We start from the raw sequence: 27911 nt of genomic DNA, 5'->3' as shown, positions 1-27911 counted from the left end.
CTGTTTGGTCGGAACGCGAGAGCTTGACCTACCGTACGTGACAGGCTGTCACCGGCTTCAAGGCACCATGCAGTCGGTGACAGTCAGCTTATGTCATTTACTGGGAGCTGACACATACAGTAGATGTCGATATGTAGAGTTCCAGACGCTTGCAACACCGAAGATCTAGTCCATTCTACACGACGCCACACCAACTTGCCCAGCTACAAGTCCTTTTGAGACTCTAGTCCATTAAGCTGCGTAGCGTGTTCCACTGTACCGTCACTTCAATGTAACTGCCGTAATTCTAACTGGCTTAGTAAATAAGTGTCTGTGGAAGGTGGAAGAACTTTCATGAAAGGGGAAAAAATTGTCATACCTTTAAGTATAGCATATCCTATACCCCAGGAAAGGCGGTGGTGTTGGTTTCGATCCCCCCTATAAGCCAGGACGGAGTTTGCTTCAATTGCGAAGCTTTCTTTCCGAGGAATTACTATGGCGTGGGTGAGGCCAGGATTTTTCTGATGGGAGGACAGATTATTTTGGTTGGTGATGCAGGAGGGTGCTCTATCACTTGGCAATCCATGGTGATAGCAGGAGGGGGTGGGGGTGGGGGGTCCCCTACCCTTCAGCGTTTCATGAGTTGATCCTGCAGTATAGGTTTCCTTCATATAGCTTCATATTTTCAGGTAGATGACACTTTTTCACTTTCAACGCCTGGCTTTGAAAATGTCAACGACTTCTAACTGCATCCGGAGATATATATTTGTTTTTGTTTTTTAATCTTTTTAATTTAATTCTGCTCGCGAAGACCTGCTTGTGATCTGTTTATGACTACCGCCATTAAAATAGGAAGGGGTGAGTAGCATGTACTAGACTACTCTGGTACATTGTAGAAATTACAAGCAACGGAAACTATAAAGTGATGCGCAACACGTATTATACCACAGTGTATTGACGGGATGTCATAAAATAAAGTTTGGCATCTCGGGAGTTCAAGCAGGATGAACAGGGCAGTCTATGCATGCGCTGTTCTATTCTAGCATTATAGCGTTGTGGTGTAACTAATATCCATGTCTTAACCTAAAAATGGTATGTCTTGGAAGGAAGAACCCCCCTTTCCTCCAACCTTAGGAATACGAATACAAATAAACAAGGAACATATCGGGATTGAAAGCTTAATTAATTTATGGTCTCGCACGTGCTAGGTTACATCGTAGAGCGTGCAGCTGGCGCGCGGTATTTTCGGGTCAAACTTAGCCACATACTAGAAGGGTTATATGCAGCGTGCGGAGATCTTCGGTTTTGGTGAAAATTAAGTTTTACAGTCACCTATCATGTGAGTGATGTTTCAATATGTATACTTTGTCAGTCCAGCGGCTCTCGTGAACTTTCTTAGTCTTTGGCGACAGTTTTGAAGCCTCGACGCGCGTCGAAAACTATCGCGGGGCCGCATATGATACCCCCGCGCGGGACGTATACAGCTTTCAGTACATCATACATGACCTACAAGAGATCCCCATTGCGCGATTGAAAAATCCGCGCGCGCTGCCCAATCTCTGATGCCGTGCTCCAGGCACGAAAAAAGTGAAAATTATAGCGCTCCAGAATACTATAGAGAGAAGATTGAGAGGGGCAGATGACCTCCTCCTCTTGCTCTTCTGAGCTCTAGGAGCGCTACGGGCATACTTCAGTGGCGTGTAGAGACCGGTGACGTACACCCTTTGTCAAAAGCTTGGACAGGCGCACCTGCCACTCCAGAGTCCAGATCTCTGGGTGGTGAGTGCGAGAGTTATTTTCATTTCCCAAAGATTAAGAAATCATATATGGTATATACAGCATGAACTCCCTCAAGCAGCGTGTACTCAGCTTGGCGATCTTTGGAAGCTAGCTTTGTGAACTGAAGAAGAACGGCAGATGGGGCGAGTTGGTGGTTTTCAAAAACAGCGCTAAAAACGGTACACCGGACAACAGAATGGAAAATAGGACGCACGCGGTGCAGCGTTCTTTTTTTTTTTGTCCGGTGTACGTTTTAGCACTGTTTTTAAACATTATAGCTTTGTGACTCGAGCAGGGACTTCGAAACTTTCGGTATAAGAGCTAAGCTATAAAATCAGATATTCTTTCTAGAACTGTATTCCTCATCCGTATGTCGCAGCAACCGCAACTACTTTTAGGGAGCAATGCACAGCTGCCATGTGCACAACGATTGAGGCGGCAGCGAGATATTCGGCATCGGATGCGACCTCTGTGAAAAAGTGCTCTGCAACTGGCACTCCTTTTTGGATCTCTATAGTCTACTACCGTGTCTCTGTCTGACTCCGGTACGCTGCTGAATACAATAGAGCGGCGGTTGCGCCCTTGGTGCTTATGACATTTGGGGCGGGCCCATCATTTTTATTTATTTGCTCTTTGTTTTGGCGGTCTCACTTTCATTTTTCATTGGTTGAGACGGCAACTTGAGATGCCTGAAAAGCCTCCTGGGTCGAGTTCGTTAACACAACTCGACAGCACACGTCGCGTGCTTTCCGCCATGTTTTGTGCCTTATACGTTGTCAGGATTGGGGGCTCAATCCCATCGCTCGTAACCCGTTGTCAAGATTGGAGTCCGGCATGAATTCGAAGGTAGCTGACCCATGCCGTCGTCCAACTTATCCACGCTGAGGACGTTGATGAAGGGAAGGACTGCTTCTCACTGAGAACGAGGAATACGGGTTTATTTACAGTATTTACATGCAATTCATCAGTCTAGCATGACTGCGAGAGAAAGTACGTCAGTCTAACACGACTGCTTGAGAGAGTGTCTCAGTCCAACATGACTGCTTAAGAAAAGATGTCGAGCATCCGCACAACAGCGGCTTATATCCACTCGGTCCCCCCTTGATTCCAAGGGGACGGAAACATTCGTCCAGTCATTGTAAACACGCCGCCTCTCCCCGGGACGGCTTACACACATACACACACACACACACACACACACACACACACACACACACACACACACACACACACACGTGCACGGTCCGGAGCCGACGTCAGAGGGGCTTCGTAGAACTCGGAGCTGACCCGGGTAGCACGCCCGCGTAGCCATTGTCCATGCGTCTTGGTCGGCGCGTGGGAAGGGGCCTTCGTCGACGTTCCCGCGGCAACTCCCCCACTCATAGCAGAACAGGGCGGCGTTGGTGGGATCGGTAGCAATAGTTGGCCCGCCGAACGCATTCAGTCACAATGGCGACTTAGTGACGCAGAGGCTAGAGGTTTGCGGCGGCGCTCCAGGAAGCGTTGACGCCCGTTGTCGCAACTGGCTGGCAACACTTGCACCTCAGCTGGGCCGTTCTTAACAACGTATATAGCGAGAAAGAGAAAGAGCGTAATTGGTTAATTGTATGTATATTTTTTGCCAGTTTCGTTATAATGGTTTTGATCAAATTATAGATAGTGACATGCCGTGGTGTGACGTGTGAGAAGTGATGAAATGTTTTGCAGGCGACGATTTACACTTTCGTAGCAGTGGCATACATAACAATTAAGGTAGGGACACGCCGCACAACTAGCAGGAGAGCGCATACGTCACCGAGCTGCTACATCCTGAGTGCAAGGCTTGCAGCATCTTTAGTGCGGTCTCATCCGGCTTCAGAGTTCAAGCGGTCATTTGTTGTACAAAACGTTTCACATAAATTGTAAATCGGCTCGCGAGCCTGTACGCTCCCAGTCTCGGTTAATTCAAAAAGCTCTGAGTGCCATGTATTCAGAAGAACAGCTCCTTAGAATAGAGTTTCTTAATATGTTTAAAAAAGTACTACTACTACTACTAATAATAATAATCAGGAGAAACCACAACCGTCTGTCGTTGTTTGTTGTGAGAGTCGTCGTCGGTCGGTCAAATATGCCGAGCATTTATCCAGCGCATGCCGACCACAACTTCGACACTTTGTCACGGCTCTCGCTGACAGGGCGAAATCCCCGATCGTCATTTTCTTGCCGCGATAGAAGGACACGCTCGAGCGCCAGCCGAGTGAATCGCTTTCCGTCGGCGCCATCCGTGTGGAAAGGCGCTCCTCCTCCTCAGCCCCGGGTCGCACTGGGAAAGCCTGCGGCAGTGTCCGCGATGCTTTCGGGTTGCGCGGGTCGTCGACCGTGGCAGCGGCGGTGCACCCCCTCGTCCAAGGGCCCCCACCGACGCCTTCCGACGGGCCGTCGCCAGTTGCGGCTGTAGTGACGTGCCCTCGCTCTGCGCCCGGTCCTCTTGGTCGCGCGAGCGGGGCACGTGCGTGGCCGCGCGAAGCTGGGGGCAGCCGACTCGGTATAAAGCGGGCCGGTCCTGGAGGCAGTGGGATCACAGGCGCATCATGCTATCACGTTACAGGCGCTCGGGTGTAGCCTGTGCGGGTTCTCGCTTTCATTTTCGTCACGGCAAAGCGGCCCGGACGCGCGCGTTTGTCACCCTGAAGGTGATGTGGTGTCGGACGTCTAGCGGCAGATATTTTATTGTACCCTTGGTTGGCCATATATCGGATTTTTTTTTTTCTTCCCACATTTGCTTTTAAAAACTGCATGTGAAAGATAGCAGCGTACATATTCTGCTTCTCAATTTAGTAAGGACCATGCAGGCGGCGACCGTCCTCTGCGCTCTCCAGTAAAAGCAACTCCACTGCTTCTCGGCTAGCTATGGATCAGGTCAGGGTGGTGCTGTTCATCTCGGCGTGTTATCTGATTGTTTACTTCCTTTGCTTGCACTCGGTTCTTCGGGAAGTCCCGGAGCACGAGCAGCCTGGGTGCACACGCTTCGCCCTTGTGCGATCCACTTCAATTACTTCCCTATCGTTTTACTATACGATATGTATTTGGCTCGTCAAGTAGTACCAGTGGTTCAAGACAAATAGATAACATTTTATTGGAAGATTTTTGACGTAACGAAAAATATAAATGCTGCATCATCTTCACTGATCATACTGAAATTTGAGAACTCAAATTATGGATATGCTATTATTATTACAATAATAATTATTAATAATATTCAACCATCTTGGTTATTTGCTTTGCAACAGCAAGTTATCCAGATAACTTCCTGTTGCGGCCTATTGGGACCATTTCTAACATAATCAAGTATGTAACCTTAGTCTGCTACTACACCCTGCACGGCCAAAAAACTTCATCCGTAATAGGGCGAATATATATTTCACTACTCTATAAGCAAGCACTTAGACAATATTACTAGGCTGATATATCAAACTCCTATATCAGACTAATAACTATCTTATACAACGAATACAATAATTTATTACACTACAGCAAATCTGTATCGGAATTTTCGCGCGTTCATGCATGTCTCGCCGTGAACGCCACCTCCATGTTTGCCTGCTAGCTGTTCCTCGCGCGCGTCGATCATTTTCTCAAGTACTTCGCCCTGCTTTCGCCTCTGCTGCCTGTCGCTCAGACAAACCACAGGCTCAGTTACCGCGGGCAAAAATGCAGCTTGTTGCAACGGTTCGCACTATGGGCGCATACGTTCAATCATAGAGCGGGACACAGCCCGCTCTACAAATAATGAGAAGCTGCGCATATTTGGCGCACGAGTTGAGCACATGACTTACATGCGTAGACCATATGACAACCGTGTAGGCCGTGTGGTATCTCTCTGTAGATAAGCCAACCTTTCGCAGGCCTGACCGCGCGGAGAATCTCCTAGGCCATCAGCGTTTTGCGGTGTGTGTGTGTGTGTGTGTGTGTGTGTGTGTGTGTGTGTGTGTGTGTGTGTGTGCGTGCGTGTGTGTGTGTGTGTGTGTGTGTGTGTGTGTGTGTGCGCTCGCGCGCATGTTTTACGGAATCTCTGGATTACACTGTCAAATGCGAGACTTAGCTGTCCAACAGCACTCAGCGTCTGAGTTGCTCTGACGCAGTAACAAAACGTGTGCATTATGCACGGTGCTTCTGTATAGCAAATATGTTCAGGTAATGGTCGATATAAACTTCGCTTTCGGCAGGTCTTACCTTTCATACTACAGTATGTGTCACAAGGCGGAGAATGTGGCGAACGCCGCGATGGAGGTCCCTGATCATCGCGTTTGATTTGTCATTGCCGACTACGCGCAGTGAAAAACCCCGGAATCCCGGACAGTGGACGATGCCGCTGTAGTACAATATTAGGACTCGCGAAAGAGTGAAGTCGAACTTGTTGGAATATACAGAGGCGCGCGATCGTAATCGACGGATTTAACAGGTAGCCCATAAAAGAACCCCAAGCTTTTTATTGGCTTTCGATCGCCGCATTTGCGTTGAGAAATACAGGGCGAGTAACTCCCAAAGAAAGAAAACAGCAGCACTTTTAGTTCCCGCGCAAGAACGCCGTGCCCGGCGAAGATAAAACGGCAGCCGCAGCTCGCGACGGTTCGCGGCGCGCTTGGCGGTATGCTGTTATTGCAGCACTTGTTTTGAATCCTGAGCGCAGCAGTGAAAGGCCGCCTGGAAGGAATGCCCACATGGGTGATGGAAATAGCTCGAGCTATGGCTGGCTGCGGTGATGAAACTCCGCAAGCCCGTTCTCGTGTTGCTGAAGTCACGCGTATAACTCGTGTAGTACAGTTGGCAGAAGCCCCTTTTTTGTCCGTGGGGCTTCGAATGGGATATGCGGAGCGGCAATTAAGGGAGCCGGTTTCACACGTGCGTGCCTGCGGGCCATATTTAAGATGGCAATTCCCTAGGGAAAATTCCAATAGAAATATCTGTTGGTCTTATACGAAATATATAGGTCTAATAGGAAAACCTACAGGTATCCCATAGCAAAATGTACAGGTCCCATAGCAAAGTGTACAGGTCCTATAAATATTTTTGCCGCTCCTGTATCAGGGCAATACAGTGTTCTTTAAGACAGATAAAATGTTTTATGGGTCCCAATTGAAGCAATAGAAGTAGTGATAAAAACTTGTATTGGGCAAATAAGATGCTTTATAGGTCCCAATAGGTGCAATATAAATAGTTATGATGACATAAACTTGTATTGGTAGTATTGCTTGGCAAGAAGTCGACCAAGCAGATCTATCAAACATTGAGAATGAAGGCACAAAAGGCATCGCTTTAATAAAAAAATTGTTTTCCGAGCTGTTTATTTGTTCTATTGAGGATATTCAGGTACCGTCTGTTTCACTGCGTAATTTCGTAAAGATCAGAGCTGGCCGCCAGCACATCTGTAGGAGTAGAATAGAGGGGGCTATATATATATATATATATATATATATATATATATATATATATATATATATATATATATATATATATATATATATATATATATATATATGCAACGATTCGTTGTGAAAGTGCTGTCCTGTGTGTGAGCTATTTGGCAAGGCAGCCGCAACAACCACGATCGGCAAAGTCCGGGAGGCTTCACGTAGAAAGATGCGCTTCAGAATGAACAATTAATGCACCTTTGCAGAACAAACCACTTTGGTACACAGCGCTATTAGTTTTACCAGTGTATCAGGTCTATTGTACTATACAATGGAACAATACATGCTATCAGCTTTATCGTTTCATAATTCAGTAAGATATGAAACCTATAGAACCCAATAAAGTATTTCTATTATAACTTTTACTAGGGAATTATAAACTTTTTTTTTTTTTGCTAATTGTGTTCTTTTGCGAGTCTCATTTATAAACTGCCATGTTTTCTATACCACCGGTACACTGCTGTGGGGCTCAACACAGCGTGTGAAAGCCGCTGAGGATGCTGCATGGAGGCTTGGGAAAAGTTTCACAAGCAACGGAAATAGCTATTTGCTGGCAAACCGCTTCTAGGCTGTAGCAAAGAGTGCACCAGGCACGGTATAACTGTCTCAAAATCTGCTTTCTTAGAATTGTGGTTGTGATTCCATCTGCAAGGTCGTGTAATTATGTCTGCCAGCATTTTTTTCTTTTTTTTATGTTATGCTTGTGTGAATGTGCATGCGTGTGAAGCGCTAGCATTACTGGCTGTGGAAACAGCTGTATAATCTTTGGTTCTTTCATTGCCACTCTGTAACTCATGTCTTGTGCTCTAATTAGAAATTTTATATAGAAGTTCATTTATTAGCATAATACTATTACATCATTTGAAAAAGAAAACTCAAGGGCACTTATATTGCGTGAACGTCCAAAGGAGCCGGGCGCAGCTACTGACTGCGAAGTAGAAGTCGAAGGTTTGTCACCGAACGCACGACAGAATTCGCCGAAATCACCGCAACGACTGGCAGCGCCGCGACGCGCGGCGCTATATATCCTCTTCAGTCATGGCATACACATTTGTGGACGCGACTTATTTTTGCCATTACTGTGCCGTGGTTGCAAGGAATAGACAACGAACATTAAGCATTGAGTAAATTGAACATTCTGCTTTCCTCAAGTGCACCCCCTTCACTTCTGAGAGAAATTTATCGCTTTAGACGACTGCTTTGGTGAAGGCAATACCGTGTTTCACGGGACGTTTGAAGTGGGGTGTTTCGGTAGTATTTTCGAAAGGTGTTTTTCCCTTGTTGCAATGCTTGTGCCAAATAATTAACCTGTGCATGTAATTTGAGCGGGTGATTCAATTTTTTTAATAAAGAGACGTAGCATTACTGACTGTACAATAAATGAGTATATAATTAGCAAGTAATTATAGTAGCTCTCTATAAAATGCACCATCATTCTCGTCCCGCCTTGACTTGGTTTCTATGAGCCTCCAGCCCCTTGGCATAAAATTATGTAAATTTTACATGTTTATCGACAGTCGAACATAATTCGTGACTTAAGGGGATATAGACCGGCGCCACACCGTTGCCGCCTCCCGGCAACTGCAGCTTATATGCAACCGTAACCTTTATCGGGAAACGTTTGCGGCGAACGCTATGCGCGAAGGCGAGCTTTCTGGTTTTTTTTTCCCGCATTGTCGGCGCCGCGGATGCGCGGAGGTGAGCGCCGCCTGGTGGTGCTTCAAGGAACCCAGCGGCCCACGCCTCCCCTTGAGTGTCTGTGACCACGTGACTTTTTCCAGCATCTCCGGCCACGCCGCCGGATTTTCCGCTTCATGAGCCATATAACGCTTTCACATTAATATTATACCCTCGTTGCAAAATGAAAGAGTTATTTTTGTTCTGTTATGTAGCGTATCCTTCAGAAGAATTTTGAGTTTTTTTACAGTAGCTATATGTTTCGGGTAACATAATGCTTCCATGATATTTTGTACCATTTGTTAAAATTTCTATGCTACTATTTTTCAGGCATCAGCCATTCTTGTTGTCATGAATGTTGAAATATCAGGTAGCCTTCTACACCTCAGCTACGTATACAAATGAAAAAAATTCACCACAGTATTCAATTTAAAAGAGGTTCAGGTTGTGGTGGTGTGAATACATTTTTGTATTCCTTCAGTCTGGAAACAATTTCTGATGCAAATTAATTTAGTGGGAAATGACTCAAACGGTATGATGTATGAAATTCTGTTCGATAGAATGAGGTAATAGTGATGTATTCAAATGCATGCTTCATTTTTTAATATCATACGCCATACGGTATATGCCAGCATGCTGAGCTGTGCTGTTACTCGTCCCCGTTGACGCGCTGGTTCCGATTAATAATCCATGTACATTCAGGCAGGTGCGGAGGCATGTATATTGACAACATAAATTTATAGTCTACTATTCATTCTGTGTTCAAGCAACCTTATTCACTGAACTAAAGCAGTGAGTGGCCCCGGTTATGTAGGCTACCGTTAATTAGACTCCGGTTTATTCAATTTTTCGGTTAATTCGATTCCGACCCAAGGTTCCAGCCAGCGTCCATGCATTTCTGTGGGCCCAAATTTTCGTTATTTCGATATAAAATTGGCCATCGCCGGATAATTCAAACTTGATCAGTCAGCACGCACGCGATTGACCTCTATGGTGGCCCTTTATAGCGACCCCTTTAGTGGCAGCATGTCTCCGCGGAGCTTAGCGGACAAAGAATGCGTTGAACACACGTTATCCTTCGGCCTGCCCTAGAAATATTTTCAAGCAATAACGGGCAACTCGCAATGCTTGTTTACAGTATTTACGAGATACTAACGCGTGTGTTCTTCTTTTTTTTGGGGGGGGGGGGGGGGGACATTGGACCGAAACTTGCCTGCGCTGTGCAATCGGATGCGAAATGAAAACTACGTTCGCGTTGGTTTCTATGCTTTACCGCATAACAGAGCTGTATTGCAGCGAAGCTGACTTTAGAAAACCGCCTACCATTGTGCAAAATATATTAGACCCTTGCCCATTTTACTTGCTAAAAATTCGGGTGCGCGTGAAATTTCTGCATTGTTTAAGAACTTTAATGTCATTTATACGTTAGTTTTCTTCTCTAGACACATAGAAAGCGGGCGCGCATGTGATTCGGAGGCGTTTTAGAATTGGGCAAATGCTGCCAAATGAAGCAGCAGTGTGTTTTGGCGTTTCTTTTCTTGATTTTGTTTAATTTGACTCCCCAAATAATATGATCAATTTTGTCAGTCCCTTCAGCGTCTAATCAACGGAAGTCGACTGTAGTTGTGAAATTCCTGAAATAGTGAAAACTTATATTCCCTTTGCACGTGAATTATGATGAACTGTCTATAAATGTTTAGAATTTGCAGAACTTATTCCAGAGCTTTTGATACTCAATTGCAAGAATTACAAGGTGGTAGGATGTTGCTTTGGGCATTTTCTAGTGAGTCATCATAATTAGCAAGGAATTATATATATTTATTGTGCAGTCAGTCATGTTGTGTTTTGCGTTGTGTTCATCACAGGCTTGAAGCACATGCACAGTTTATTTATTGGCGACGTGCATTACGAGAAAAGAAAAAAATATGCTTTCGACATTGTTACTAGAATGCGGCACCTCAAACGTCACGTCGAACATGGTAGTGCCTTCGGTAAATTGGTCATCTGTAGTACATTGAAGTGAAATGAAAACATGCTTAGTATGCAAGTGGGTTAATTCACCTGAAACTCAGTTTCTGTTGCTTTTTCTTTGCCACCACTGAACAGAACCGTCACGAAAAAATCGCGTCCATATTACCACTAAAGGGGATATTGATCTGACTGGCTCAGTGTAACAGGGTTCTTCATATATTCAGTAGCAGGAGTCTAGCTGAGGTAATTTGCCCACCAATCTGTGTGATGTCCACTGAAAGTGTGGTTTAAGTTTTTCGCATTGCTTTTTCTCTCTGCAGGTAGACCTTTGAAAAGTCATCAAAAAGCATTGTGCATCGTGAGTCATGTTGAGCGGCATTGCTAGCTATTTTCTCAATGCCCCACCTACTCCAACTCCTGAAGATGATGTTAACTACCGAACCATGGAGGCTGAAGATGACTGGTTGCTTGTTGATGTCACAGGTAAGGTTAATCTCCATGATAGAAGCAAGAGTGAAGTGTTTAAGCTAAAAAACAGACTGCAGTAAAATCAGTTTCATTTTTATCTTACAAAAGAAACAGGTTGGCAAGAAAACAAGCAGTCTCAACAACTGCTCAACAAGCCTAGCCAAACCTGGGACAAATAATGTCAGCAGCACCTAAATGATGTGATAGTGTACATTCAAAACTACATAATATGAAGTAGATTGCAAATTAGTAAATATGACATGAAGTAGCTTGCATAACAAAGGCATAATAAGCATAAACAATTACAATGGTACAGATAACAAAAATCTGATTTGGTAGCATAGTTATGGTGGCAATCATAATTTGTATGATGTGGCTTGTATGTACATAAATATCAGTGTAATTAAATGTCCAGCTTCAAGTGTGGTCAAAATGAAAAATGTCTCATGCACGACTGTGATACAACATACTACGACAAATTCATTGTTAACATCTAAAAAAAGAAAAAAAAACTAAAGGAGACTAACATGCATTACAACCTTTCTTTTTTTTTTGGTCTGCAAATGTGTTGCGTAGAGCAGAAAATGTGTTGAGTTTAATTTTTCATACAGTGGACTATCAAGAGATTTAGGCAGAATTTGCATGAGTATCTGAGAACCATAATGTGTTCTGCACATAGTCAACGTATAGATGCTTCTTTGTCACTTTTGATAGGGTGTTTAGTAGAATGATAGCTTCACTGGTTGCAGTCTGTTTCCGGGTGAAATGAAACAGAGTGCAGCTATTGAAACATCATGACACATAAGTGTGAGGCCTTAGGTACAGCTTGTGCTATGAATTAGAATTTTAAGAAAAGTCTCTCATGGCTCTTCTACAGTGCTGCCCATGTGTGATCGTCATTCTCCTAATCTTATGTTTTTCACTATCCCCTTAGACGCATAGGGTTTGATCACTGCAGTAGTAAATGAAGTTAATCTCAGATGCTTCAAATGTGAGATTAACTTGAATATAATTTGACAAGAACTGCACATCTTTTGCCTGGAAAACATTATTTTGAAAACAACTAAACTCACATTGTTTGTTTAACTTGTCTGGATAACAGCCATGCTTTACTGTATAAGCAGCACATATTCTTATGAACATATTGTTTCCCATTGTTTGTGCTAGCAGTATATTTTTCTTCTGAAGACATGCATGCTTTTATTGACACTGTGCAGATGGGGACAGTCCCCAGCTGGAAGTACCATGTGACCGACCATGCAGTCTTCCCACCACGTTGCACGTGGCTGTGGTGGACTCCTCTCAGGAGGCCACACCGCCATCAAGTCCCTGTCCCATGGACGGGAGCTGGTAAGGGGTTCTGCCTTAACTTACAGCTTGAAATCAAGACTTTAAGGGGCCATGACATGGTCATCTGACTATTCTCAGTTTATCATTGTAACTACGAGTAGAGGGGCCAATATGGTTACACATACAAAGAACTGGGCTCTCCGTACACATTCCAACTAAAAATTTCCATTTGAAATCACTGCCTCTAAGCTTCTCCTACTGACAGGGACTGCCATTTTGGCATGAAATATGTGACGTCGGAAAATGTGAGGTCACCGCTGTGTCAACTGCTTCGAAACAGTCTGAAACCACATCGGACGTCTTGCACTGCACACTCTGGCCCCCCAATGGCGCTGCAAGCAGCACCATTGGAGGGCCATTACGCAATGAAAGCAGCACAAAACAAAGAACACCTGCAGAAACTACCTTGCACATGCAAAACGAAACGACGTATGGCTGCCATGATGTATTTCCAGCTTCTGTAATTGCTCCCGTTGCCTGCAGTACACAAAAGAATGTTCTTCAAGATTGGCTTCCGTTCCTCAGAGAGAGCCATAGCTAAGGGTGCGATTAATTTCTTCACGAATTAGTGTTGCCAGACTTCCGCAAAATTCAAGTGTGATATTAAATAATCTTAATGCAAATATTTTGCCACACCAGATGCACTCAAGTTTCGTCAGCCTGCTGTGGAACGTGTACAGTTTAACATGTGATGCATAATTCAAGTTCAAAAATTTGGTGTCATGGCCCCTCTAAGGAGGCAGTCTGCAAGAACAGGGACAAAGTTGAAATCATTGGCAGCATACAAGAGCAGAGATTTTAAACTCCGTAATACTGTTGGCAAGATAAGGCACATAAAAGCCAGGAATGTAAGTGGGGTAAACCTTATGAAGTCGAGACATAGGTAGCTAGCTCAGCCTGTCCGTGCTCATAAGGAACTCTCTAGTCGAGGTCAGCACAATATGTGTGGGCACGTGCAGGTATGTGACACCTCCGCCGTGCTTTGTGGCACGGCGGCCGGTGCACTTGGAGACATCCCCTCTGGAGAACCTGCTCATTGAGCACCCAAGCATGAGTGTGTATGGACCACCGTGTCTGCGGGGCACACCACTGACTCCCCCGCCTTCCCCACCACCCAGCACTGCAGTCCCGGCCAGCCGCGCCCTGCCTGGTCCCAGGCCGGCAGCACTGGCTGCCAGAGCGGGTGAGTGCCAGTTGCTTGCTTTCTTAAGCCTGCATCACTCGCATTATAACTAAAAAATAGTCCATTAAGAAAGCCAGGTCCACAATTATGGACTGCTGAGAGTTCATACTTAGCAGTAAGTGTTGGACAGCATTGTCTGTTTACTTTGGTAACCTTTTTCTTTTTTAACATGATTGTATTGCATGCATCACTCGTAGATAATTATACAGAAAAAGGACATGGTAGGTGAGCTGCTTTCTTTGTCAGCTTGATTGCAGTGCATGTCAATGTTTTGTGCATCAGAAAAGCAGCTGTCACGATTAAAGTTTAGGTGCACATGCATTCAGCAGAATGATGGTTTGATTCCAAATGTGTTCCTGTGTGGATTACTTGTAGATGTGTGACATACGTGCATGCTTGCATGAGAATGATTTGCATAGTTCATTAATTTGTTATATTTGAATTGCCGCTATGCCTGCATAGCTTATTCACTGCATTTTGCATCAAATTCACACATGGTATGCAAATTTTATTGTAACAATGCCTATATTGCACAACATAGAAATATGCTCATTTCAGTTAATAATAGATTTTGTGAGAAATCATGCATTAGAGTAGATGCTTTTGAGGAATCTGTGCCATGTGGAAGCTGCATGGCCATATGAAAGGGGACATGGCCTATAACACTTTATTAAATAAACAAAGGAAGATTGTGTGTCAAAATAAAATGTGTATATAGATCTGCAATTTAAGGTGTGACTACTGAAGGTGGCAGAAGTTCGCAAATCATTGAAGCAGACATCTAGATATGGTATCTAAGGACAGCAACAGTAGCTTGCTTGCAGACAATTCTAAGGTCATTTTCTTACGTTGTTACATGAGCACTTTTACTGAACCACATCAGTGAAGATCAGTGAAGTGTTAGGGTATTTTTCTTTTGTGAGGTAATTCCTTTCTTATGTTGTTACACAAACACTTTTACTGGACCACATCAGTGAAGTTTTTATTGATTTTATTTGTACATAGTGCAGCCCTATTGGAATATTGCAGGAGTGGGTGTGAAAAGCAGAATAATGACAAATAATAAAAGGCAAGATGAACAATACAGACCAGCTGAAAATACTAACTACCTATTCAATAGCCACAAAAATAAGTTTAAAGAAGAACAAGTAGGATTAGGCAAAGTATTCCAATATTCAGTTACACAGGGAAAGAAACTGTATTTAAAATTGTCCGTACGGGCCAAATAAGGCACGATGTCTACATGATAGTGGCTTCTAGTATCAGATGGATTAACAGGAGTTAGGTAATCATCTGAAGAAATCTGGCAAAAGGAGTTTATAATGCAATGCAGAAACTTTGGCAATTCTGTGCGTCGGCAACCTGTTGCAAGCCTAGGGATGAAATCACTGTGGCAAGCGAAAAATCTCTATCGGACCTGTGGCATATAAAGTGAATCGCTTTCTTTTGGATGGCCTCGATTTGATTCATGTAGAATTGTTTGTGCAGATTCCAGACAGGAGAAGCATATTATAGTAGTGGCCGGATTAGTGTTATATACATCAGTAGTTTAATATTCCTTGGGGCTACGGTCAATGTGCGGCTCAGATAGCCTGGATTTTTCAGTGCCTTTGAGGTATTAAATCTGTGTGTTTGGACCAAGAAATGCTGGGTGTGAAAATAAGATCAAGGTATTTATATTCACTACTGCTCTGAAAGGGAGTACTATTAATTTTGTAAGTAAAAATGGAAGGCACTGTTTTCTTGATGGAAGCCATAACGATGGTTTTATGGATGTTAATTGTCATTTTCCAAGTAGCACACCAAGAGCTAAAATTAGAAAGGGATTTTCGAAGCTGTAAATGGTCATAAAAGCAGCAAATTTTATATAATATGCAGTCGTCAGAGTACAAACATAAATTTTAGTTTATGTGATGAGGCAAATGATTTATAAAAACAAGAAAAGTGACAGATTCAACACAGAACCTTGTGGCACTCCTAAGGGCACTTCTGCCACCCTGGAATTAGCTCTGTTAAAGGACACAAATTAAGATCGATGGGAAATAAAACTAGAAACCCACCTGAGAAAGCGGGGATTGTTAATGGTGGCATCAATTTTATACATCAATTTTGAATGAATCACTGTATAGAATACCTTTGAAAAGTCAATGAAGATTGTGTCAATTTGGTTACCCCTGTCGAGGTTAATACAAGTGTCATGTGCAAATTCACTTAGATGTTTTGAGGTGCTGATTCCGCATCTGAAGCTGTGCTGCACATTATTTAGTAATTTATGCGACTCAAGGTATTCCATAATGTGTTTGTAAATAATTTGCTCTTGCATTTTACATGAATAAAATGTTAAAGAAATCTGTCTATAATCAGATATTATGTTTGTCACCGGTCTTGAATAAAGGAAGAATTTGAGCCATTTTCCAGGATGAGGTAGAGGATGCCAGGGACTTGCGAACTGTAACAGTAAGGTAACAACAGGTCTGTAATAAGTGCCGTACCAAAAACAAGTTCAAAATGCCATCAGACCCAGCGGACTTCTTTTAGTTTCAGTATTAAGTTCAAAACACCCTCTTCGGTGACATTAATGTCATTGATGGACACGTCACTACGAACATTAGTGTCTGGTTGGTTGACGTTGTTGTCACGAATAAAAATGGGCAGGAAATACTCATTTGAATTTGACATATGAAATGGATCATTGGTAGAATCATTGTTAATCACCATATAAATGGCTGTCGTATCAAGTGGTAAAACAGACGACCAAAATTTACACGTGTTAATTTTTAGCAGGTCCTGCAGCTGCACACAGAAGAAATCCTTAGCAGAGTTAATTTTCAGTCTGAGCTCATCTTTGACTTTAATGAAACTTATTGGCTGCCTGATTGTTTGGGTGTCTCTTACACTTTGGCCTATTTACACGCCGTGTTAGATGTAATATATCTCGCGTCATCCAGGGAATTTTCATATTCTTTTTCTTTGGTTTGAAAAGACAAACACTGAATACATTTTTTGACCACGCATTCAGAATAACTTACTAATGCGTTAACATCACAAATAGAACTTGGTGCAACAAATTCTTCAAAACCATCAGGCAGACGGTCTATTATTGAAACATCATCAGTGCGATTAAAATCAGGAAATGTAGAGAAAACAAAATTCTGTTTAGTAACCAAGAAATTTCAGTTAAGTTCAGTGAAGTGTTAAGGTATTTCTTTCGCCTGGCATCAAATATCATTAAAGTGATGCAGTTTGTTGCTTCTGGCCTGTAGAAAATTGCTAAGCATGTGAAAAAAGAAAGAAGTTAATACATGTCCATACAAAAAGCGCCGTCTATTCGTTATACTTCGCTAAACATTACTGAATTAGGTAATAAGCGAGAAGTATTGGGAGAATGGAGAGGCTCAATTTTTAGTAAAAACCATGTGAAGACAATGGAACCAAGGAAAGCATAGCAGAAATTACCTTTTTTAATGATTCAGCTGTGGAATTAATTGTGGATGAGTGTTTACTTTGCAATAATATGAAGGGAAAGGGAAATAAAAGTGGAAGTAAAGACAACATGCCATTGGAGGGAACACAACCCAGAACCTCTTGATCATGCATGCGGATGTGCTCTAGCAATTAAGCCATGGGGACAGCTGTTGCCCCTACTGCCTTTTTGGATATTTATGTATACATGCATTTATGATCTATCCCTGGGGGTGTAAGCCAGCGACACTCACAGTCATGGCGGAAGAAGTTGAACATTCATTAAACTGCAGGCATTATGTAGTATGGGGTCTTAGGAGAAGGCAAGTGGCCAATAAACCCTCATATTCTACCCCAAGCCATGAAGGCTGCCAGAGTCAAGACCCTTGCTGTGAAATTAATGAGTCTAATCGAGGGAAAATGAGCAGCTCAATATTTAAAGCATTAAAGGCAACAAACAGTGAAGCCAAAGGAAATCATAGGGGCAGTTCTTTTTATGATTTAATTATTATTGTGACAGCAATTATGGGAACACTCCAGGCGAATTTCCGTAGTCGTCGTGATGTTCCATGTAAAGTCCAAGTGTGATAACATCGTGGCCGTGCACCCTTTGCTGTAAGTGTGAGTGAAACCTTGCGAGGGTGAGCTAAGAAGGATGGTGGCTTGACGCAGCAGCGTCTTCTCGCGTGTACAAGGGAGGAAGGTGGGGAGGGTGTGCAGTCTTCTCGTGCACGTAAGTGGGGGAGCGGGAAGATGTGCACGTGCTAGGAGGGGGGCGAGGAAGGGGGCAGGTTATTTAGTACACACATCTCCTCTTCTGCTTCGGCTGGGGTGGCTGAGCGCAGTCGCCCGTGCCCTATTTTGGAGGCAGTCTTCAAAGGCTAGGCGACCCGAGATACCTGATGGCTTTGTGTATGCTGTCTTCATGTGCTCCCAGTTCACATTGAAGTGAGAGGCAGCACAAAGGGGAATTCACTCGCTGCTGCTGCTGCTGCTCCTCATCACACCAGTATTCTGACAGCAAGTGTCCACGGTCATAAACTGAGATGTGTTTGTGTTTGCCTGTGCATGTGTGAGATCGTGCCGGTTAGTTTAGTTAGTAAGCAAATGTTTACAGCACTTTATTCAGCAGATAACACTGCTAACCTTGCTTCATATAGCTGTTTAGTAATTTGCCATTGCAATCACTGCTTCATCTTTTCGGCAAAACTGCAAATTTTTTATTATTATTATTATTGACTGTGGAATTATGAATGAGAGTTAACTTTGCGATAAAATTCATTTATTATTAAACGAAAAGAGAAACGAAAGTGAATGGAAAAGTAACTTGTTGCCAGTGGGTACCAAACTGACCACCTATAGTACCACCATGGCTATGAGTGGCACTGGTCTACGCTCCCAAAGCTAGATTATAGATGCATGTACTTCATAATTTATATATCCATGAAGGTCGACAAGTAAACGGCTGTCATTGTAACTCAATTGGTAGAGCACTGCATACATCATGTAGAGGTACCTGCAAGTTCGGTTCCCACAGGCAGCAAGTTGCTTCTCTTTCACCTTCATATCACTTTTCCTTAATCAAGAATATAAAGAGCACAGTATTGGGAACATTGGTTAAGATTGATGATTGGGGGCAGTGTGCTGCTTCCCTTGTGCTGTCCCCCCCCCCCCCCCCCCCCCAACCATGAAGAACATAAAGTGGAGTGCAAAGTAAACTTCGTCCATAATTACTTCAATAGCTGAATAATTAGAAAGGTAATTTTGCAACTGCAAGGTTTGAGGCAAAATCATAATTTTTGCTGATCAATGTTAACAACAGCGGCAAATTTAAACATTTGTGCAATTGTTTATTGCACATAGTGTACCAGCTGCACTTGTGAGAAAACACTGAATCATATACTGGAAACTTGAAGATACAAGACAAGTTATAGTTGTAATAAATGAAGAATTTATTTTGTCGACGGCATCACAGATTTAAGACCACTTCACCATGAAACATATGTAGTGGAAGAGTTTAAGACCACACTACTTGTGACAGCTTCTGGAGTGTTACTTGCTAAATATGAAGCATAGTACAGTATCAGTTTTAAAATGTCTGTCCCTAAACTTGTAGTGAGATACATTAGTGCTGTGCCTTATTTTTCCAGAAAACTTTCTTAATGTGCACTGCGAGACAAAACTATGCTGGACACCAATACATTTTGTGATGGACTATTTGAACGTATCCTGAAACTAGTGGTGACAGTCTCAGGATCCCAATGAGCATACATGCTTATATCACACACCATCTCCAATTTTCACTTGGAACTTATGCCATTAAGCAATTAGTGAGAAAATAATTAGTCAAGTTAGTCATTATAACACAAATTGCAATATCTGCCAATGGTATAAGCTTTGTCCAGCAAAAATTCTCCTTTTGTCTCAGATACCCTAGTTTTGATAATGTAACACAGATCACTGAAACATAATAATATAATATACCCCTAGATTGCTTAAAAGTTCGTACAAAATATAAGTGTTGGCACTATAGCTGGAAGCACAGCAAAAACTTGTGGCTGGTTATGGGTTAGGGCCATGCAAGTACTCTCTACTTAAAGGGTCCTTCACCAGGTTTGGGCATTGAGAACAGGCGCTTGTGGCACATACATCACATGGTGATGATTGTTTCTGCAAAGTATTACACAAATGTACACTGTGAAAGCAGCTGAAAATTCAAAGAAAAGCCTGCACGCTCTTTTCAAAAGAGCCACTCTGGCTGCAAGCCAGGTGACATCCCATGCATGGAGCTTCTCTGTCACATTACTGCAGCACACATATAGTAGTGGGAACAACTCGGGGATTCCTGTGAAGTGCAGAGCATGTAGTCTGGAAATGCCAAAGAGCAAGAAGGGAGAGAAAGAGAAGGAGTTGGGCCTTTGGCTTTGATATGGAAGAAGGCAGGAGAGGAATGTTGCATGCACTGTGGTCAAGGCAATTGAAGGGTGGGGAGGGTAGCTCATCTCCTCACACTACTGCTTTATGACATTTCATTTGCTTCTATCTCGGCTACTGTGCTAGATGCTTTTAAAAAATTTTGTGACATAATGCCCCCTTAGCGACCCTTTACAACTCCTAGTGCAATATTTTCGATGGGGCTTGGAGAAAAACCTTTTAAAAAACCATATGCACTCATCACACTGATATGAGTGCTGCCTTCAGCCTCCGTTCCTGTGTAGTAAAGTGTCAACATCATTAAAGAGACTGCGTATGCTTAGCCAGGGGTTTCTCAAAGTTTATTTAAAGCTGGTAAGGCATTCCCGAGGCCAAAAAGTTATGGAACCCCTGCTGAAGGGGCTTTCTATAAGCTGTGCATCTTTGAGCTACTGGATGTATGGTGCCGAGAAGAGGCTTTTCAAGGGCACATGTGGCAATTATACAGGTTGGCTGGAACAGCTACGGCCAAGTCAGCGTAGCCAGGTACAGCGAGAACAGCGACAGTTGGGTCGAGGCCAACTGGAGCGGCAGAATCGCACAGTGCAGGCTGGCAACCGACACCCCAAACGCCGCGATCGCACTGCTGCACGCCGCTCAGGAGCCAACAACAATCGCAAGTGCTAACTTGCCATCACTGCAAAGAGACAATGTTTTTGGCACTTGTGCAACCACAGGAAGAAAACAAGAGGACAAATGTGGGGGGGATTACTTGGGCATATGAAATCTACTGTTACTACACTGGCCTGCCTAAAGGAAAAGAGCCAGTGGAAAGTTGTGGCCGGAAGCAGGGTCTGTGCATTACACAGACTTTGTGCACAAAGTGCAGCTTCGAATCTGTGTTATGTGGGTGACATTAATGAACTTCAAAGTGAGCACATGGATTGATCTGTCAGTGCAAGAAAGGAAGCTCATTTGCGTATAAAGTTAGGGAAGGTGTGTGTGGCAGAAATATGTACTCGGAAAGCAGCACAGCATCTTAAACACACTGTTTGAAAATGGACGCTAATATTGCAAACCTTCATGTCAGAACTGTCAATGACCAGTTTCATAAATGGGAGATATTGGAAAAGCCACATAAAAAATTTTTTTCTCTTTGTAACTGCTGTCTCATTGAAATGGAAACCTGACTGGCATTAATACAGTGTATCTCCCATAGTTGAAACAGGCCAGCACCATACCACGGCAAGATGTAATGTTAATCCCTACATTGCAAACATGGTGTGCACTGCATTCTTCTGATGTAAAAAGGGTGAATTGTTAGTTTATGCACATGTAACTTAGCCATTATGTTAATAAGCAACAGCTCATTTGTTCTTTCTTTTTTTTTCTGAAAAAGAGTTTGCCACCTGTATTGCACTATACTTTGTCTCATTCTCTGCAACTCGCAACAGAATTTCTGGCCTAGAAACGGGAACCGTTGGACTAGGCTGCCTCTGTCTTCTCTAGTTTACTAAACCTCATTTGTGTACAATGCCAAACACACAGTGTGTTAGAGAGCACCTGTCTGCTTAATACAGAGCAACACCATTACTACAATTATCACATATAAAAATAATAATCTAGTGACTCATTCACTTCCAAAAAAAAAAAAAAAAACTTCAAAGCAGAACAATTTACTACAGCAAGAGTTAGATATTGCCTTATGCCTGTAGTGAATTCAAAGTATGATGCTTTCTATTGTTTAAAGGGAGATAAGCATCAAATTTTTTCCCTTATTGTAAAGCTATGGTTATAAACCTTAAGCATTGATAGACTTTTGGTAAAGAAAGATAGACTTTCTTTACCCCATTTTATTACCATAGGGTGCAGTTAGCAACAATTTTGTCCAAAAGTTTCTTTTTTTAAAGTTAATTTTATGTGTGTTCTTTTTTTTTCTGATAACTTTATACATTAGAGATGATGTAAACACTAATACATCACTTTGCATACACTGGAGTACATGAATGCAAAGCTTCATTATAATATGGCAATTTTACTTGTGAAAAAGACCGTGTACATAATTTTAGAGCCATTGTGTCGTGCAAAAGGAGAAAACTGCACTTTAATGTCATGCAGGAACACTGAAGTGATGCTGAAGGATGCACATTTCTTGCTGTTCTTTATCAAATTTTGCTATCATTTAAAATCTAAAATGAGGATGCCCGAGCACAACTTTTCAAGTGAGAAAAAAAAAACTGAAAATACATTCTTATTCAGGCAGGTACAGTCTTTTGAACAGCACCTCCCCTTATTTAATTTGCCTTCAAACAACCTTGCTGCTGCTTAAGTAGAGATCTGCAAGAGTATTGTGTGCAGCTGCCATCAACACATTGAAGCAGGGATCTCAGCAGGTACCCCCTTCCTTATTTTTCCTACCTTGTTCTCTTCTCCTTGATCTGTTTGAATATTGACCTCACGCACAGAAGAAAGCTTGATGCTGCTTACTAAGAGCAATGCTGCAGTAACAGATTAGCCATTCTGGCATTTCAAAAAATAATCAGCGCTAAAGTGCATATGTTGAAGAGACATTCTTGAATTGTTCTTAATGCACCACCCTAGTGCAAACATTTCCAAACAAATCTAAAGCACCTGTGAGGCAATGTCTCAAATATTGGACCTGGAGAGACAAGAATCTGTACATATATAAATACCCAGAAAAACTGCTACTCTCACTGTACATAATAACAAGCTTTTTATTAAGCCTTGAAGCAAAGCAGAATGATATTGAGTTCTGCCATTGTTGCAGTTTTTTCCACCAGGAGCATTTATGGTAACTGGGTCACCTGGGCTGCTACAAAGATGGATTTAAAAAAAACAGTAAAGCACCAAGTCATCTGAAAGCTGTAAAGAACACATTGAGAGTCACTTTGCTCATATACCCATGACTTGCTGCTCTTCGCACCCAAATTTGCCTTGTCTTCTGATTTAGCTGAGCTTGTAAGTTCTCATTCATTGCACTGATGCTGCTTAGTGTGTCAAGTTGATAAGAGCCCAAGTGCAGGAATTCACCCCTCCCCCTCTTGCCCACTTACCCACCCACAGAAAAGAGAACTCAAAGAAGTACAAAAAAAAGTGCAAAAGATTAAACATGAAAAAAAAATTATTAATAATTAAAGCTTGGTAGTGACTGCATGCTGGTATGTTGAACTGCAAGAGAAAAAAAAATAACTTGATGTTTTAGCTTTGTAACCTTGTGCACGTAGGTCGCAAGCAATGCATAGCTATAAAACAAAAAAAAAAGTTATAAAAGCTTGAAAATACATGGCAAAAGGAAAAAAAACAAAAAAAAAATGAAAAGAAAGGCATTAAAGGTTGTCAGTGTGAAGTAACTTTCAGATGGCTTTTTCCCCCCTAATATATATACATACTATACATAGTGTCTTAGCTGCAGGCTAACTATTGTGGATGTGTGTAGTATGTGTAAATACCCACATGGAACTCTTTGTATAAATGTGTGTGTATGCATGCACAAGTGTATGCCAGCTATGATGACTGCTTCAGAAATGCCTTTACACTGCCATCACATATGATAACAAAGCAGGGCACCAATGGTTTGTAATGCACAGCAGAGGTAAAGGCTGGCAGCACCAGAGTTTGTTTGTCCCAGTAACAGCAGCACTCTCTCTCAAATCGCACCATTACCCTTGCAAGCAATTAAGGCTGTTCACAAAGTTGGGCACCTAAACAACTTTTTGCATCGATATCACTTTGATAGGTGCTGTGGCCAAATTATGCTCAACAACCAAGCTGTTTGAGTGCAGCATACTAAATCTTTTTCTTTTTTTTTCATTTTAGGATCCTCACTGACAGTGTGGCTATAGCTTACCAACTTGTGAACAGTTGCTGCATGTACTTGCTACAGTGCAGCTTCATGTCCTCTAACCTGCATTTCTTGTACTAAATGTATAAAACTAGTTGTTTGATAAGCTTGCAGCCTATTTGTCGGTAATACTTAATTTATGAAGTAGTGTAATTGGTTGAACAACAGGCCCTTCTGCATTGCTTTAAGTTTGGAAGTCCTCTTACCACAAGCAGTCAAGCAGTCGCATGGTTTTGTTGTTGTGCTAGAAGCCACAGCACCTTTGGCACCTTCCTCACGAATCCGTCCCTGTTATACAGAGCTTGCACAAATATGTGTAAAAACACAATTTTAATAGTCCACTTTTTCTTCTACCTATTGTAATTGTTCTTATGATAGTTTGTGTTTCCATAGAGGTCAGTAGAATTCTCAGCTGAATGTGGCCTCTGCTAATAAATAAAGCAGTCAGTTGTACCTTAGACACTGTCGTTGCATAGGCCTGTGCAGTGCTGAAACGTAGGCTGCTGGCTCTTGCACTTGGCCGGACGGCAGTGCAAATGACATCCCACCTCATGCATGCTTGCCTCTGTGTCTCTCTCTCAAAAGGCACGCAGAGTAATGGCCCTAAGCATGGTATATGTTTACCTCCATACTATAAGGCTGCGAAAATAATTTTGCAACTTATTTATTTAGCTCTAACACACTGCAAAACTATTTATGCTACAACTTGATTTGGGCAAGTTGGTTCATCTTGAGTAAAACTTGAAGCAGAACGAAGAAGACGAAGACAACAGTAAAAAACTCACAGCGCTCGTCCTGTTGTGTGTGTTTTCGATTGTTGTCTTCGTCTTCTTCACGCTGCTTCAAGTTTTTTTTTATGCTACTATGCTATTTCCTAGTTATCACACTATTAAATCTCACCTAAAAGAGAAACATGTGTATCCAGCCTTCAGAAAAGCCAGACAAATCTAGGAATTTCTGTTATGTGTCTTCCTGTTTTTCTAATTTGGCAGTGTCTTTAATGCATTTCAAGAAGTAAGGCCTCACACCAAGGCACCAGGGATTTAATAATAAACATTATACAGACATGTCTTGGGATAGAATTATCTACATGATTATTTAATGCAATGCGGGGTGATCTGGCTGCCCTAACGTGCTAAATTATTTAGTTGTCTTTATACCTCATGCAGATCACGTTTGTTGGGTTTGCCTATTTTGGCCTACAAAAACAATGCAAATCAGTTTACCTATACCATTTATCTAATGTGTTTAAGTGCCAGGACTGCAGGTTTCTTTCTTTTGACATCCTTGTTATTGGACACACAACTTATACTGAAAGCCCAATACACATGTTGCAAATACATTAATATTATGTAGTAATATGTTCGGACTGGACAGCTGATGTGCTTGGAGTAGTATTAAGGTTGTATTGATTTTTTTTTCTTCTGGGTTCTTGCCACAGTGCATACAGGATAAGAACTGCTACAAACCTCTGCCTCTTCCATAACTCAACCGCAGAAGTCAGCTTTTCTGCACTGTAGTTATTCCATCACGGTGATGAGAAAGCCTATCCATTTATCCAAGGGTCAAGTGAAGCTCCAGTAGTCAGTCCAACACCCATGTTGCAAGCGATGTCATTATTATGCTTGTCTTAAAGATGTGGTGCTGCCACGGTAAAAGAAAAATGTACAGAAGTTGACTTCTGAATTATGGAAGAGGCATGTTACTTTACTCAAACTAGGGATCTGTCTATGTGTCCAAACTGCCCCCCCCCCCCCCCACCCAAAAAAAGAAAGTCGCTAACAACTGCCAGTTGCCACAGGATGGATAGGTGGGCGAATTGGTACCACTTCATTTTGCTTGCTGCCTCGAGTCAATCTGCGCAGTGAAATCTATCTCTTGGAACTTGATTATCTTCTCCAAGAGTGCAAGCACTGCATTCTTTGAAAGAGTGCTACATCTGAGTAACGGTTGGTCACTTCTACAGAATGGAGCATAAATTGGAGTGCAAGCTACATGTGACTTTGCTAAACCACTGGTTCATTCACACTCAAATTTCGCACCACTGACAGATCCAGAGGGAGAACCCTGGGGACCTGCCCCCCCTCCCGCTCCTCCCTTCGAGACATGACGTGCTAACACTTCTCGCACATGATTTGGCCTGTATACTACATTGCACAGAAAAATTCAAGCACTTAGAAATTTGACCGCGCAGTGAGCTAGACAGTGCTAGACAGTGCCTTGGTTCTGTGTCTGCAAATTCTACACTTTCTGTTTGGCACTGCCATAGGCAATGGTTACTTCTGATTTAATCTTAGTGAAACAAATGGGTAATCTACCGAAATATGGTATTAAAGCACATTCACCATGAAATACCATCTCTGTGCGAGTGTGAATGAGCCGCTGGTTTAGCTGGAAGAGTTACATACACCTGGAGCTCATATTCACATGGTACATTCAACTGCTGGTTTCTATAACACTTCATCACCAACACTGTGCAGTATATGTGATCCTTCTAGACGTGTTCCAAGCTCAGCCCATGAAAAATCTACGTCTGTTGGCATAGTGCCAGCTCATTCCAAGCACCTAATAATTCTAGCAGTACCTGTGGTAGAATGTCATTAGAATGGTATGTGCATATGTCGTATTGGGTTATCAAGCAAAGCCTAGCATTATGGGCAGCCTAAGCTGCATATCCTCCGGTGAACAGTTGGCTTTTGCAACCCAGCCTTGCGCCCGAACTCAGTGCAACCATGTTTCTTTTCTCTCTCTTTTTTTAATTGCTACAGCATACTGTGTTGACACCTTCCTGCTGTGAGAAGAGTGACTGCATGTGTGAGCTCAGCAATTCTTGGCTGTATATATGTACAAAAGAACACAGCAGGAAGGAACCAAAAGTCTAGTCTGTGGCCCTACAGTGTATGAAAACAAGCCCATGAAGCAAAAATGTAAATGTGAAAAAAAAGGGGGGCTGTCCAGGAGGCATGTCAAATGTGTGCATGTCAAAATAATGTTGCTTTATTTACGCAATACTGACTTGAGAAACTGTACTTGTCTCAAACTATGAGTAAAGCTGCTAGGAAACATTTCATGCAAATGCCATGCTTCAAGCATGTTCACAGCAATGTCTTATGCTGCTTTCATCGACAGCACGGAATTGAAGCGCCTTGCAAAAGTTTATCTCTGTGTTGTGTGTCTGTCAAGCTTGTAATTCTTTCTTTTAAAAGATGGATACAGCTGAAGTAAAATGAGTTGCAGGCACATACTGAATTAGCCATACTTGTGAGGTGTACTTTTCTTTTTTTGTTACCTTCTGGTACGCTGGCAAAGCGCAATGTTGTTTCACCCCTACCTATTTTAGAGGTGGAGACCCAAATGTTATACATTTTTTGTGTGTGTTTTTGTTCAGTCAATTGACTAATTATGCATCTTATGTTATTGGGTTTTGTTTAGTGTGCATCTTGGTTCCGAGCACTATTATAACCTGTTTATTGAAAATAATCTCAGAAAATGGCTTTTGAGCAAATTCTGTATGTTTAGTAATTGTAATCTTTACTGAATTGTGTACTTTTGTGTACCATAATATGCAGACAGCAATTTATTTTTTGCTAAACTTCAGCTATGCAGTTCTAAAGAATAAATGTTTACAGACTGCAAAGATTAAAGGCTCAACTGTTCCTAAGTTAGTCTTCGAGCAGTTAACCTTTTTGCTTTGTGGATGACAGTGATACATGTGGCAGGCGTCCTACAAAGTAGCTACAAGTAGAAAGCTTGCAAAGTGCACAGACTTTGATTTGAGCATTGTACCCGTATAGTCTTACAGCCTTAAAAAAAGTTA

At 42.4% G+C, this 27911-nt stretch overlaps 1 protein-coding gene across 3 annotated transcripts in view; it reads left to right on the top strand.

The window, feature by feature from the left end:
• Positions 1-21646, top strand: part of TP53INP (Tumor protein p53 inducible nuclear protein) — a 32254-nt gene extending 10608 nt beyond the window's left edge. For 2 of the 3 annotated variants that reach the window (XM_050191603.2, XM_050191602.3), the window contains exons 2-5: positions 11177-11339; positions 12542-12674; positions 13634-13857; positions 20741-21646. In XM_050191603.2, coding sequence (XP_050047560.1) covers positions 11222-11339; positions 12542-12674; positions 13634-13857; positions 20741-20919 — 654 coding nt within the window. In that variant the 5' untranslated portion in view covers positions 11177-11221 and the 3' untranslated portion in view covers positions 20920-21646. The remainder of the gene's footprint in view (positions 1-11176; positions 11340-12541; positions 12675-13633; positions 13858-20740) is intronic. The other variant, XM_050191604.3, reaches the window with a different exon arrangement.
• The last annotated feature ends 6265 nt before the right edge of the window (positions 21647-27911 follow it).

This window comes from Dermacentor andersoni, chromosome 1, assembly GCF_023375885.2.
Source record: "Dermacentor andersoni chromosome 1, qqDerAnde1_hic_scaffold, whole genome shotgun sequence".
Classification (NCBI taxonomy): Eukaryota; Metazoa; Arthropoda; class Arachnida; order Ixodida; family Ixodidae; genus Dermacentor; species Dermacentor andersoni.
This window is presented reverse-complemented; position numbering and strand designations above follow the sequence as displayed.